Below are 14,930 nucleotides of genomic sequence, written 5' to 3'. Positions count from 1 at the left end.
TGGCAGTGTGGTGGGAGGGAGCAGGGTTGGTCCCAGGGGACAGTGAGTGATACAGCACTCCGATTACTCCGGATTGAACAGAATTCCCAAACTGCCCCCTCGAAACACGACACCAGAAGTGGGAAATGACAGGAGAACACCAGCTCCAGCTGCTGGGAAAGGCACCAGTGTTTGTCCCCACCCTGTCCTTGCCCCTGTCCCTGTTCCCACCTCTGGGCTCCTCGGCTTGCTTGGCGAGCTTGCGGAGAGCGGCGGCGAAGCTGGAGGAAGGTGCTGCCTGGACGGACAAAGTGCTGCTGGCTGCAGGGCTGCCATTGGGAACGATGGAGCCGTTCAGGGGGGACGGGGTCAGGGGGCTCACGGTAGCAGTGGTGCGGGTGGCCGTGGAGAGCATTCCTAGGGACGGTGACTTCGGCTCATGGCTCATGCCTGAGAATGAGACAGACCAGGTTAGACATGTGGAGACAGGATCTTCGATTTCCCCTTTCCCAGCTTTTCCTCTGGTTCACCATCCCACCTCCAAAATGCACCCCGAGTTCAGGTAATGGGGGAAAGCGTGTCTCAGCATCCTACAGCCCCACTGAGCCCCTGGATGATGGAGCAGGAGGGCTCAGCAGAGCTCTGGACAGGGTGTTTTGGGGGACACAGGGACTTCAGCATCCTGATACAGGTGATGGGGAGAGGCACAGTCCCCTGACTCACACGGTGCTGCCACAACCCAAAGCACCACTGCTGCACCCCTAATTGCCACTACTGCACCCCCAAATCCCAGACACTGCATACTCAAATCCTGACCACTGTACCCCTAAATTCACTGTATCCCTGGATTCCCAGCACTGCACCCCCAAATCTCAAGACACTGCACACTCAAATCCCCACCACTGTACCCCTAAACTCCCAACATTTCATCGCTGGATTCCCAGCACTGCACCCCTAAACTCCCACTGCTGCACCCCTGGATTAACAACATTTGATCCCTGGATCTTCAGCAATGCACCCTCAAATTCCCAGTACCACATCCCTGGATCCCCAGCACAGCACCCCCAGCTCCCCACACTGCACCTTCAAATCCTCATGCCCCAAATCCCACCACTGCACCCCAAAGCACCGAGGTGCTACAGGGCACAGTGACCCCAAAAGTGAGGTTCAGGTGCTGAGCAGGAGGGTGCAGCCCTCCCCGAGCTCCCCCAGCTGTCACACCAATTGCTCCAGGGCTCTCCACCTCCTAAAACAGCAACTGCTGATGTCAGGACCCTTAAAATAGACTTCACCCAGCAGCTTCATTAACACCAGCCTAAAATTAGCTCGGCTCTCAGGTGGGCAGGAGGACAGGGGGCTCGTGGGGCAGCCCCCAACTCCCAGCAGGCCAGGAGGAAGCTCGAAGCATTGAACACCTGGAGCATCCTCTGCAGAGGGTGGATGGAGCATCCCCGGAGCATCCCGTGGATGGGCAGGCAAGCACGGCGGGCGCCGCGGGAGCCGGGGGGGCACGGGGGGCACTCAGTGTTGATTAATCTTTGCCCCCCGGCCCCAGGAGAGGCGGCCGGCGCAGCGGCGAGCTCCCCTCTGCCCTCATTATACAAGCATTTATTAACTCCGGTGCTCTCAGCCATTGACTGCCGCCTTGTCGACACGCTCGGCTCATGTAAATTCATTACCAGAACAGCTGGGAAGCCAACCCGCCACGCCAGCCTGGCCCCGGCACCCCCGGGCTCTGTGCTGGCACCCCCGGGCTCTCTGCTGGCACCCCCGGATTCTGCTCCAGCCCCCGGTGAAGGCTCGGTGCTCCCCAGAGAGAGGGGCACCGGGATCTGCCTGCAGCACCAGGCGCCCACGCACCATCCAAAGGGGACACAGCACTGCAGGCTCAGCTTGCAGCTCCCATGCCCCACTGAGCATTGCCCCACATCCACCAGGCACTGCCCCACATTCCCCAGGCACGATCCTGCATCCCCAGGCACTGCCCCACATCCACCAAGCACAATCCTGCATCCCCAGGCACTGGCTGGCATCCCCCTGGCACATCCCTGCATCGTCCCAGCACTGCCCCACATCCTCCAGGCACTGCCCTACATCTATCAGGCACAATCCTGCATCCCCAGGCACTGCCTGGCTTCCCCCTGGCACTGCCCCACATCCCCCAGGTACTGCCCCACATCCACCAGGCACAATCCTGCATCCCCTTGGCACAGCCCTGCATCCTCCCAGCGCGGCCCCACAGCCTGCAGACAAAGCCCCAAACACTTCCTAGTGCCCCCCAGTTCCTCCCCACCTATTAACCCCAACATAAACCCCCACTTCCAGCCCCAGTCCAGGTCTGGAGACGCTTTTCCAACCATGCGGTGGGATCAGCAGGCTGGCACACGGGCACGGGGCTGGCTGCAGGGCATCACCCGTGTGATGCTCAGCTGATCCCCGCGGCCCCAAACACCTCCCGGCCAACTCATGATCCCAATGGGATTTGCCAGGCGAGCACAGGGCAGCCGGGAGCGGGCGAGTGGCCGGGCAGCGTGCGGGAGCTCCAGTGCCCCCCGGGCTGAGCTGTGCCGCTGCCCCAGCCTCGCTCCAAACCAGTTCTGCCGCTCCCTCCCGGTGATAAAATCGGCGCCTCCGCCCCGGCTGGGGCCCGAGCAGCGCCGCTCACCCGCCGTGCCCCGCCGGCGCTGGCGTCCGTCTGTCCGGGCGTCCCTGGGCTGCTCCGTGGGACAGCTGCCAGCTGGGGAAACTGAGGCACGGAGAGCTGGCTGGGTGGGAGCATCCACACTGGGATGGGATGGGATGGGATGGGATGGGATGGGATGGGATGGGATGGGATGGGATGGGATGGGATGGGATGGGATGGGATGGGATGCGGGGCTGCCAAGCTGCATCGCCCCATCCCTCCGGCATCCCACCCCTGGCACGGCGTGGGTGCCACTCACCCCTGCGGGTGGCTGGGGACGCCGTGACGCCCCACGATGAGGTGGGCCCCCCCCGCTCTGCCCCTCCCCGGCTGCTTCTCTCAGCAGGCAGATCCGTGCGGAAAAACAGGTCAAGTTTGGTGCCTGGAGCAGCCCGGGGTCATGGCAGCTGTTGCTCACCAGGGCGGGGAGATGAACCCCAAAACGGGACAGGCTGTCCCTCCGCTGTCCCCAGCCCTGTGCGGGTACAGGGCTGGCACTCCCACGTACTCCTCCCTGGGAAACTGATGCCTGTACCCCACACACAAAGCCATTAAAAAAGGGCTGTGGGTGCCACGGGACACCCGGGTCCCCCTCTGAGGCCACAAGGGAGGTTGGGGAGCAGCGAACAGGCGATGTGTCACCCTGTCCCCGTCCCTCCCACAGCATGTGCCCGGGCACAGCAGTACAGGGAGTGTCTGGCATTCCCGGTGCCCGCTGGCTGCCTGCCCGCGGGAGCAGGCAGAGGAGGAGGAGGAGGAGGAGCGGGGATGGATGGCAGGGTCACTGCCGCGCTCCCCTCACCCTTCCCGCAGCGCCACACATGGCACTCGCATGGGGCTGGCATCTCCGAAGGCACAGGACCCCAAACCCCTGACTCCTGGAGCGGCGCTCCCGCCCCCCAAACCCCCGCATCCCCGGCTCAGGGCTGGGAGCCGGGAGCTGGGAGCGTGCCATGTTCTCTCCATCTGCTCCTGATGATGCTGGCGGGTTTTTTGGCAGCGGGAGCCTCCTCCGGCAGCGAGAGCAGAACCAGTCTGGCTGCCTGGTGGGGCTGGAGACAAATAAAACCCCTTGGCAGCCGCTGCGGGCAGGCTGGAGCGGGCAGCGAGGGGCAGGGATGGGCTCCCAGCGCCCTCAAATCCCTAGGCACGGCGTTGTACTGTCGGGAAACGGGAAGTGGGCAGGTTTAGCACCTTGGCTCCCGATTGCCCCCTTCCCAGCACCTTGAAAGGCCTCTAATGAGCGTGGAGTGCCCTTGGGAGCAGATTGCCATTGAACTCGACCTGCACCAGCCGCCCGCTCTTACAGCAGCTATTTTGAGCTGCCGGGCTCCCAAGTGCTGGAACTAATAATTTATTACCAAATACGATCAGGCAGCAGCTCCAGCCCCTGGCAAATGGAGCGGAAAAAAACCCAGTGCGGTGGGAGGCCGAGGGAGTGGGGAGAGACGAGCATCCTGCATCCTCCTCCCCCGGGATGGATCCGCACCCACCCCGCAGCGCCGCAGCTGGGACGGAGCCCACTTGGCCAAGCCCTCTGGAAGGCTCCACCACGCTCACTGCTGATGGTTCCCCAAGGGATTTGGGGTGATGAGGTCCCCCTTCAGCCTTTCCCCCCTCTCTCAGCGCCTCTGCTCCCGCTCCAGCTGCACGCTCCAAGCAGGAACAGCTGCTCTGCATGGATTTTCAATGCTAATGGCCTCGCATTGTCAGCCCCCCCTTCCCTCTGCCTGAATGCAGCGGGCAGAGCCCCAGGATGGAGGGCAGGGGCCCAGGGCCAGCACGTGCCCATCGTCCCCCTGTCACACACCCTGTCACCCCCTGGGGCAGGGGACAGGCAGAGGGGACAGGCAGAGGGGACAGCTGCTCTCCCGGTGATGTCCTGCAGAGCCGCCGCACGTTTTCCACCCCTCATTAAAGCAGCTCTGCTGCTGCACCTCCAACATGCTCCATTAATTAATTAATTGATCGATCGCAGTCCACACTCCTGCCCTCCCTCCCCACTTCCCAGCACACAGCTAAAATGAAGGGAGGTGGCCAGACTTGGTGTCCCCAAGTGTCCCCAGGTGCAGAGAGACACGGGTGCAGCCTCTGCCCCATTTTAGGGCCCATCCTGGGAACATCTCCCATTCCCTTGGAGGGGCCTGGATGGGTTCCCCAAGGTGAGGAGCACCTTGGTGGGAAAGGGTGGGATTTGGGGCTCCCCATGGAGCCTGGCAAGGCACGGAGCATCCAGCACTATTATCCAGCTGGGCCTCCATCGATCACTCCTCCATGGACCATTGATCTGGCAAACGACAACAAGCAAACTAATAAGAGCTCGTTTGCAGGGCACAGTGCTGGGGATGGAGTGATGCCGGGTGGTTTCTCTCCCTTCCTGGATTTCCTGGGCCCAGCCAAGCAGCCCTGGGAGCCTTTTCAGCCCTCAGGAAATCGTGCCAGGGAAAGACATACTTCAAAGCAACTTTCTACCCTGTTTCTGCCCTGTTTTGAAGCTGGAAGCTTGGAAAATCAAGCCCCTGTGCTGCAAGGGTGCTGCTGGGCCCTGAACTCCCCTCTGCAGTTTCAGAGGTTGGGTTGGCAGCTCCTCTTGGCTCCTGATGCCCAGACCCAAGTGCCAGCTGTCTCCTGAGGATCCCTCTGCTTTGGGGGAAGTGGGGTACACTTCACAATGGTGTCTTCTGGGGCTCAGTGGCTTTGTGGGTCACTGGGTACCCCATGGGGCTGCCGGGCATTGCCTGGGAGAGACAGGGCGTTGCACTGGGAATTGCCTGGGGGAGATTTGGGAATTGCACTGGGATGCTGGGTATGGTCTGAGAGAGAGCTGGGCACTGCACTGATGGGCACTTAATGGCACTGCCAGGCATTGCTTGGTGCTGCCAGGCACTGCACAGCAGCATTAAACGGTGCCACAGGGCATTCCCTGGAGCCACTGAGCATTGCACAGCGGCATTGGGCATTCCACACTGCTGCTGGGCATCCCACGGAGGCAGCACTGGGCATTCCCAGACGCCACAGGGCATTGCACAGTGGCACCAGGCATTCCACAGAGCTGTTGGGCAACACCTGGGTCGGAGCCAGGCGCCACACGGTGCTGCCAAACCTTGCATGGCACCACCAGCCACGGCACAGCCCGAGAGCAGGCAATGCCTGGCACACCCAGGCTTCCCTCCCATGCCCACATCCCCGTGCCCCATGTCCCCACGTACCCAGGCTGGTGCAGGCGTGCAGCAGCGGCGCATTGTTTTGGGCGCAGGATCCCTTGCCCAGCAGATGGCAGGTATAACAAAGCAGCTTGCTGCGGCCAAGCCAATTATTTATCTAATTATGATTTACCACTTAACCACATGATCTTTCTGCAGAGTTGTAGGCAATTAAAACCAGGGTGATTATGTGGATTATGCAAATCGGCTGGAGCCGAGCGAATAAAATTGGAGATTAGAGTTTCATGCAGGCTGGATCTTGTGTGGGGCAGGTCCTGGAGGGGCAGGGGCAGGGCAGAGGGGGCTGCAGGCAGGGCAGGGAGTCAGGACTCAGCCAAAGGAAGGGGCTTCAGGACACAGCTGGGAAGTGCCAGGGCAAGGTGAGCAGATGCCTCATGCCACCCTCCTGCAGCATTGCAAAAGAACTGCCAACAACAGTCCCTGTCATGGAGTGGGTGCCCACAGGGGACCCCTGCTGCTGGTGGGTGACTCTGCTGGTACCGAGGACTCCCCAGCATGCACCCCAAAAAGCAGAGAGAGGTTCCACAGTGCAGCCTCCATCCATGGGGCAGCTCGTGCCAGGCTTCAGGGGCAATTAATAACAGGTATTAATAACAAGTACTAATAACGGGCATTAATAACGAGTATTAATAAGGAGCATTAATAACGCTGCCTGGCAGATTACGCCGCCCACCCGGCTTGATATGAGATTTATGGATGGCGTGAAGTCCGGAAATACAGGAGTATTAATGGTAATTCCTCGTGTCCCAGCAAAGGTCACAGGCAATCTCCATCAATCCTGCTGCAGAGCTGGGGGCCTGGCCAGGATGGGGGGTCTGGGCAGGAGAGGGGTGGTCCAGGCAGGATGGGAGTTCCCCCTTCACCCCCAGGATCTCCCAGCAGTTTCTGGGCCAGAGTGAAGGTTTTACCTTGGGATAAGAAATTATCCCTGGCAAACAGCAAATTTGCTGTGTGGATTTTCATTTTTCCAACACCAGTGTCATCTGCTCCCAATGGGTGCCCCACATCCCCAGCTTTGAGCTATGAGATGTTCTGGAGGTCTAGGGAAGACCTTGGATTTCTCCAATCCTGGGAACGCCTGCAGTGTCACCATGACTGCCTGGATGTGTGTTTCCCTTTCCATGGAGCCCCACAAAAAATATGAGGAAGGTTTTAAGGAGCAGAGATGTCCCTGGAGCCAGACTCTGCTGGGGATGGGGACACACTGCCAGCACTGGTGGGACAGATCCAGCACATTTCTCCTTGCAAGGAAGATCAACCAAAACCCCAGCAAGGGGAGCAGACCCTTCTTCTCTTCCCACGCCAGGATTTAGGGTGATTAACACCAGTGATCCCATGTGCCAGCGCTGGGAAGGCCGGCCCGTGCCCCCATGAGCAGCATCTTCCCTTTTTGCCTACAGTAATCCTCAGCCTTTCGAGCAAATTATTAAAATTCACTTATATTTAATCTGCCTGCTGGAATTAATTGAATTTTTACGCTTGGCAAATGTCAGTGGGTGCACGCTGCCTCCCAACGGGGACCCAGCTGCAGGTGCAGCGGGCACAGCCCGCAGCTCTCATCACCCTCCAGGGATAAATCCCACCCTGGAGCAGGGGACAGGGTGCCCACAGGCCCCAGTGGCAAGGGTAGTGGGATGCCAGGATGCCAGCACCCTCCCAGCTCTGCAGGAATGCTCAGCGACGCCAGGCGTGCATCCCTGTGGCGGGAGGCACCCCAAATCCCATGGGATTCCAACCGTGGTGGCTTTGGAGTGGACATGGGGAGCCCCTCTCTCCCTTTCCTAGAGCCCTGCCAGAGATGCCAGCGCCCTGCCCTGGCATTGTGGTCACCCTCCGGGTGATGAGAGCCTTCCTCCCTTCCCCATCCTCCTCCTCCTCGCAAATTGCCAAAGCATCTAATTTACCCGCTGGGAAGGCCGAGGGAAAAGAGCCTCTATTTTGCCGGTAATAAGCCCTCCAGACAAAGGCGGGATGAGCCATTCAGCGCCGGGAAGGGGGAAGGGTCCGGCCCCACGCCGGAGCGGTGCCAGGGGCTCGGGGAAGCTCCTCCTTGTCGGGAGAGCCGGCACTGGGACACACACACACACACAAGCTGGGACACTCACCCCAGGATGACCCCGGGATGCGACACAGCAGCCCCGGCGCTGGGGACACTCCGACCCTGCAAACTGACCCCAAATCCCAAACCCTACGTGGCCTCACTCTCGCTGTTGCCCCCGGGAACAGCCCCGGTCCGTGCTCGGGGATGCTCCTCTTCCCAGTGGAGAAGTTCACGGTCGACCGTGGAGTTCACGGTCGGCCAGAACCACGGGGGACCCCGGGCCCCGACGGGCAACTTCCAAACTTGACTGGCGCTTGCCCCCCTCCACCGCCCGCCCGGGATTATCATAAATTAAGACGTAATTACTCCATGGAAATTTACAGCACAAAGCTGCGGCGCTAACAAGTGTGTTTGGCGGCACCGGGGGGAGATACAAAGCGCTATTGTCTGGCAGGCGCCAAAAAAGCTGCTCTGCCCCCAAACCCACACATCCCGGGGACAGGGATGAGGGTGGGGATGGCGATGGAGCGACACCACGGCAGCAGCGCAGGGAACCGCGTTTGTTTGACACGGAGCGCCAAAAGGAGGGTCCCAGCTGGGAGGGGTGGGTAAGAGTGGGTGAGGGTTGCCCAGGGTTCCCTCCAAGCAGGTGCCACGGCTCTGCTCCCCAACAAAAACATCTCCTTTATTCCCTTAAATAACTCTCAGCTCCCAATCATGGGTGCTGCACCCAACAAACCCCCCCCCCCCCAAGCCCTTTTGCCCAACTCCAGCACGCACAGGGTTAAAACTAAACCCCCTGGGGCACTAGAAGGGGGGGGGACACACATGGGGGACCAGTGCCAGAGCTGGCGTGCGTCCCCCCCCCGGTGCTGCCACATTCCCCCAGCTGTCACATGCATTAAAAAATAATAATCATCAACGTGGCAAAAAAAAAACCCTCAAAAAACAACAACAAAAAAACCCCAACCAACAACCGAACCTAACAAAACAGTGAGAAAAAATTCAGGCGGCTAAAACAAATCCAGCAATAAAGGAGCTGGGATCCTCGGAAAGCTGGCTGTGCAATTAAGCAGTTTTCTGCTGTATGCCGATAATCACCTAATTATACTATTAATGACAGTTCAACCTGCTCGGAAATAAAAGGACATTCTTCCATAACAGGATGCCAGCTGTTTGTTACAGATGTCAAACATCTTTAAAGCATTATTATTAAAAGAAGGGGGGAAGGAGGAAGCTTGGGGATGCTGAAGCACAGCCGTCTTTCCCCCTCAAAGCATTCTTACAAGGCATGGGGGGGGGGGAGGGGGGCGGGGTTTGGAGCATCACCCCCACTTGGAATCCTGGAGAAGAATCTGCCAGAGAGGGTTTTTCAGCGGGGGTCGATATTTGGAGTCATAAATCCCCCACGTCGGGCTCGCGGCGAGAGGCGCCTGGGTTTAATTAAGCGCAGCGTTTGGGAAATAAAGTTAAAAATCAGTCATAAAATTAGAGGGAGGGGATGCTCCCGCTGCCAGGGTCGGGGCAGGGCCTGGCCCCCCGCTCTTCCCCCCCATTCCCCACCCGGCTGCCACCGCCGGTGCCTCGAGCGCGGCTGCCGCCGGCGGTGCCCGCGCACGTGCCGCGGTGCCGTGCCAAGGAGCATCCCGGCAGGTGCCGACAGCCGGTGCCAAGGCGAGGGAAAAGGGGGGGACACGCCAGAGAGAAAGGCAGCACCTGCTCCCCCTCAAAACCCCGCGGTGCGTTGGGAGGTTTGGAGGTGAGCGGTGCATCCCCCAGGGATTGGGGGATTGGGGTGTGGCGGTGCCAAGGAAAGGGGAGCGGGGGGGGGGACTGTGGCAGGGTGGTAAGGGTGCCCCAAATCGCCAGCCAAATTCCCGATGGGGTGATTCCACCTTTCCCCCGGCAGCTCTGTGGGTTTGTGGTGGCACAGCCGGGTGCCCACTCGCCACAGGGTGATGCCAGCGCTGGCGTTACCCACGCACTCAGCCAGACACCTGGCTTTACACCCTGTCCTATATAGCTACCGGCAAATCTGCCTGTAAAACCATCAGGAGTCAGGTTTAGCCTGGGAATAAAGAGATTATGGGGGGCTGGGGGGGGGGGGGGGAGAAAGGAAGGAGGAAGGAAAAATGGGGAGTCTAATTCACCCTGCTCCTGGCTGTGTGGCTACTGATATCCCAGGTGCCTGCAGGGCCAGGGCATGAGCAGGATGGCTGCAGAAAGGCACCGGACTTTGGGGGTGCCCAGCCACCCACTCAGAGGTGGGGGACTGTAATGGAGCCCCCTACCCAGGCCAGGACCCCCTGGCCCCTTGGCATGTGCTGGGCTGGCACTGGCCCCGCTTGCCAGACAGGATTCAGCAGGAAAAAGCCATCTGGGAAGCGCCCCCCGAGCTCTGAGCAATGCCCCCAGTCCCCCCCCTTCCCCCGGCTTCCCTCTTCCCCCCCCTTCCCTCCTCAAACCATCACGGGGAAGCTGGAAAGTGGTTGACATGGTTGCCATGGCGACCGAATTTAGGACTGGCAAGAGGAGGAGGAGGAGGAGGAGGAAGATGGTGGGGTGGGCAAGAGAGGAAGGCAGGAGGACTTCCCGGCACCCCAACACAGTTTGGAGCCCCCCGGCATGACCCAGCCCCCCGATAGCACCCCATCAACACCTCCTCGTGCACCCCTCGACCCCACACGTGGCGAGGATGAGGAAGGGTATCCCCAAACCCCAGACTCAGCTGGGGGGATGCCGAGAGTGGGGCTCAGCCCCAAAGCACCCCAAACCCAGCCTGGGGGCGACTGTGCCCGCCCAGCGCTGCCGAGCGCCGCCGGTGACTCACACCTCACGCCAGCGGCACCCGGCACCCGCCGAGCGGGTGTTTACGCAGCATCACCAGCTCCTTCCATCTGCTTTGATCCAGGGGCTAAATATTCCCGGCCCCAGCATAAAAATAGGAACCATTTGGGAAGGTCCTGAGTCAGCAGCATCCGCTGCCGGCACCCACCGCCATCCTCCCCAGCATACCAGGCACCCGCCGGGGAGCCCCAGGGCCCCTCCGGCACCTGGGGGTTTGCCGGATTTGGGGACACCCATAAGGAGAGGGAGCCCCCGAAAAGCTGTGTGCATGTAGGTGCCACCCTTGTGCCTGCTGGAGCAAACAGCCAGGCCCTCCAGGGATGCTCCGTGCTCCCAAGGGGTGCTGTCCCCGCAGGAGGGTGGTGTCCCCAAGGGACACTGACACCGGCCATAGGGTGACAACTGCACCCACGTTATCTCAGGGACGATCAGTCTGAGCGTGGTTCCCATATAGACCAGCAGGGAATGGGGTCCCTTCCCTGTCCCCTGGCTCTCAGTGCTTCCTGATGTCAGGTCCCCACAGTGCCCGGTGTCCCCCTGCAGCCGGCTGAGCCCTGTGGTGCAAATCCAACCTCACGGCCAGAGGGACAGAGGCATCGGTGACCACGGGGATAACAGGGGACAGAAGCATCAGTGACCAGAGAAAGAGGTGACAGGAGCATTGGTGAGGTGACCACAGGGATAAAAGGGGACAGCAGCACTGGTGACAACAGGGACAGAAGCTTCAGTGAAGCTTCAGAGAGATATACAGGGGACAGGAGCATCAGTGACAAGAGGGGACAGGAGCATTGGTGACCAGAGGGACCGAGGAGACACAGAGGAGCCATCTGGATCCTGGGCCAGCCCAGCTCGGGGGAACAAGCCGCGGAGGAGCGTGTGACACGGGCCACGGCCAGGCGGTCCCTGAGGCGGTGACAGTCCCCAGCAGGACTCGCGCCGCTGAGTCACCGCCACCAGCCCCGCGCTGCTGAAACCCCCGCGAGCCCAGGGCGGGGGGAAGGTTCCCGTCTCCATCTGCTCCCACCCGACCTGGCCCACCGGCATCTCCCAACGCCCGGCAGCTGCCGCCAGCGATCCCGCTGCGTGCCAGCGCCTCCAGCATCATTCCCCCTAATTGCTTTAAACCTCGCAGCCTGACACTTCCATGTTCCTCTCCGTCTTGCTTTTCTCCTCCTATTTTATTATTCCCCCTCCTCCGAGGTGGTTGAGGAGCCGGCCGGAGCAGGGTTTTCCAGGGCGCAGGAATTAGTGCATCAGCCACAACGGCAAAACCAGAAGTTTCACGCAACAGGAGCTGCCGCCGGGAACCCCGGCTCGACCGGCGCGTGCTAAATATGGAAGTTAAGGGGGGAAAAAAGCCAACCCCAAACCCGTCTCCCTGCACCTGCAGCCCTCGGAGGAGTCCCCACCGCAGGGGACGGCTCCGAGGCCGGGCAGGAATCGCTCAGGGCTGCTGCAAGCAGGGGAGAAGAGCGAGGAGCAGGCGAGGCGATGGTGTTTTCGGGGGGAACACGGGGAGCGGGACCCCCAAAGCCGGCACGGAGGAGGGAGCAGGGTGGGAGCTCTCAAGGTGCCGCAGGAAAGCAGGTCACCCATGTCCCCACCGTGGCACAGCGCTGGCGGGGGATGTCACAGAGCAACCCCTCCCAGAGCGGGGGGACCCCCGTTTCAACCCCGGTGCCCCTCGGCTGCCCTTCCCTGCTCGCCTTCGTGCGCTCGGGCGCAGGCGCGCTGGGAGAGCCGCTGGCTCCGGTAAGAACGGCCACATGCCAAAGCCATTTCCTGAAACAACCAACCATCCACCGGGGAACGGCCACGCGTGGGCACCGAGCCCCGCAGAGGGCACTGCCACTGCTCCCCAACTCTGGGACAGTGCCCTGAGTGTGCACCCCCAGCTGCACCCCGAAAGCGCCTCGAGTTCACTCACGGCCAGGGCTCCCAGCCCGAGGCTGCATCTGGAGGCTGCACCCCGAGAGTGAACCCCGAGATCACATCCTGAGCTCCAGCCTGAGTTACTCCCCCCGTGCGCTCCCCAAACACGCACCCTGAGCCTGCACCCCCAGAGCACCTCCAGCCCCCACGCTCAAGCACCCCAAAGCCCCCTCGAAACACTCACCCTGAGCGCACACGCTGCACGCACCCCAACCTCGCTGATGCTCCCCAAACCCGCCCCGGGGGGATCCCCCTCCCTCGCCCGCTGCTGCTGGGGCCGGAGCTGCTGGCTGGGGTGGCACAGCAAACTTTGGTGCCCCAAATCACCGTGCCCTCGCAGTGACGAGGCCGGCACCCCAAAACACAGCGCATCACACATTTCTCCCCATCCCATCTTTGCCAGAACGCCCCCAGCTCCTCGGGGACAGGGAGAAACCACCAGGGTGAGGGAGTGGCAGCAGGAGAAGAGAGGGGGATCCAAGCACCCCAAAACACTGCAGTGCCATGCCAGGGCTCTCTGATCCCCCCTCTTCCCCCTTCCCCCAACACTAAAACCTCTTATAAGGCGCTGGAAGAAAGTAAGTTCACCCCCAAATTGCCCTTGGCTGCCGCTGGCTGGGGCGGACAAAGGGGAGTCCCCGGGTTGGGGGGGACCCCAGGGGGAGACCCCGGAGTGGGGGGAGAGGGAGAGCAGAGGGCTGGCGGCAGCATCGCTCGGTGCCTTACCTGGTAAGTAATAGAGAGGTGGTTTCAACCCAAACATGATTTATGTTACAGTTCCATTGCAGCCAGGAAAAAAAAATAAAAATAAAAGAGCCAACGTGAGGAGGATGTGTCAGGAAGCAAAAAAAAAAAAAAAAAAAAAAAAGGGGAAAAAAAAGAAAAAAAGAAAAAAACCCCAAAAATTAGCACCAAACCACACGGAGGGGGTTGGAAAAATAAACCAGAGGCGAAAAAATACGGTGGAGAGGGGAGGAGGAGAAGGAGGAGGAGGAGGAGAAGGAGGAGGAGGAGGAGCGGGGGGAATCAAGTGCGTGGGGGGAGGAGGAAAAATAAAAATTGAAATAGCAGCAAGCCCAGGGTTCCGGCGGAGGGTGGCGGTGGCGGCTGTCACCGGCGGGGCCAGGGCAGGAGCCTGGCTGCCACGCGTGACGCCTTCCCGGGGGTTTTCCTGCCGCCGAGCCCCCAGCTGCCAACCGCAGGCACACAAAAAGCCAGCGACGACGAGGAGGAGGACGATGAAGAGGCGGTGGGACCCTCGGCGGCGGGGAAAGCACCCCCTGAGCAATGCAGTGGGGTTCCCCCCAAGCTGAGGAGGGTGCTGGGGGCGTGGAGCGGGTGACCCACGCGGGGGTTGCGATCCGGTGTCCGTCCGTCCGTCCGTCCGTCCGTCTGTCCGTGCGGCCGGAAAGCCCCGTCTCCGCGGGCTGCGCCAAGGCGGGCGGGCGGGCGAGAGAGAGAGGCGGCAGACTTGCCCCTCGATCAATTTTCATGCAAGAATCATTATCGGTAAATTGGAAATCTGGCTCCTTGACAGCAGATTTGTCTCCCCTAATGACGGGGAGCGGGCAGGAGGGCGGCCGGCAGCTGCTCGCCCCAGCACCCTCCGCCCACCGCCCGCAACCCCCGGGCTCCAGCCTTTGGCCCCGGTGCTTTCGGGGGAGGGGGTGAACCCCAGGGGCGCCCCGGGGAGCAGCCTCCTTCCCCTTCAACCCCCGCTCCTCCTCCTCGCCTACAGACGGAATAATTTTAAATTTTTCTTTCTTGCCTTTTTGTGTTTTCAAACAGCTGCCGATGCGGCGGGCGGAGGGACGGAGTGGGGGGGGCCGCTATATGTAAAATAAAAATAGGAACCCAAGCCCCCCCCACCCCAGTCGCTTCAGGAGGGAAAATTAGGAAATAAAACAATAAATAAGCCAACTTTCCTGCCTGCCGGGAGCTGCCTGCTGCTTCACAAAAGGCAGGCGAGCAAAGCCGCCTGCCCCAACCGCGACACGGGGGGCTGGGGGTGAGCTCCTGCTGCCCCCCCCAAATCCCCTCTGAGCCCCTAAATCCCCCCCTTGCCGGCCTCGCTGGGCGTCGGGGGCTGTAATGAGCCGCCCCATAGGATCTCCCCCATCCCCTCTCCGCTGATGCATTAGCAGATCCGGGAAGACATGCTTGCAGGCAAATAGGGCTAATAAATGCTATTACGGGAGCGCGAGGGAGGCTGGAGATCCTGGCT

General features: G+C 61.0%; 1 protein-coding gene across 7 annotated transcripts in view; it reads right to left on the bottom strand.

Moving 5' to 3' along the window:
- GSE1 (Gse1 coiled-coil protein) overlaps window positions 1-14,930 on the bottom strand; it is a 61,821-nt gene that overhangs the window by 15,621 nt on the left and 31,270 nt on the right. For 4 of the 7 annotated variants that reach the window (XM_062499796.1, XM_062499799.1, XM_062499798.1 and 1 more), the window contains exon 2: window positions 211-429. In XM_062499796.1, the coding sequence (XP_062355780.1) occupies window positions 211-429 (219 nt within the window). Of the gene's footprint in view, window positions 1-210; window positions 430-13,432; window positions 13,717-14,930 lie in introns of those variants that run through there. The other 3 variants (XM_062499802.1, XM_062499801.1, XM_062499797.1) reach the window with 3 other exon arrangements.

This window comes from Cinclus cinclus, chromosome 11 (assembly GCF_963662255.1).
Source record: "Cinclus cinclus chromosome 11, bCinCin1.1, whole genome shotgun sequence".
Taxonomy (NCBI): domain Eukaryota; kingdom Metazoa; phylum Chordata; class Aves; order Passeriformes; family Cinclidae; genus Cinclus; species Cinclus cinclus.
This window is presented reverse-complemented; position numbering and strand designations above follow the sequence as displayed.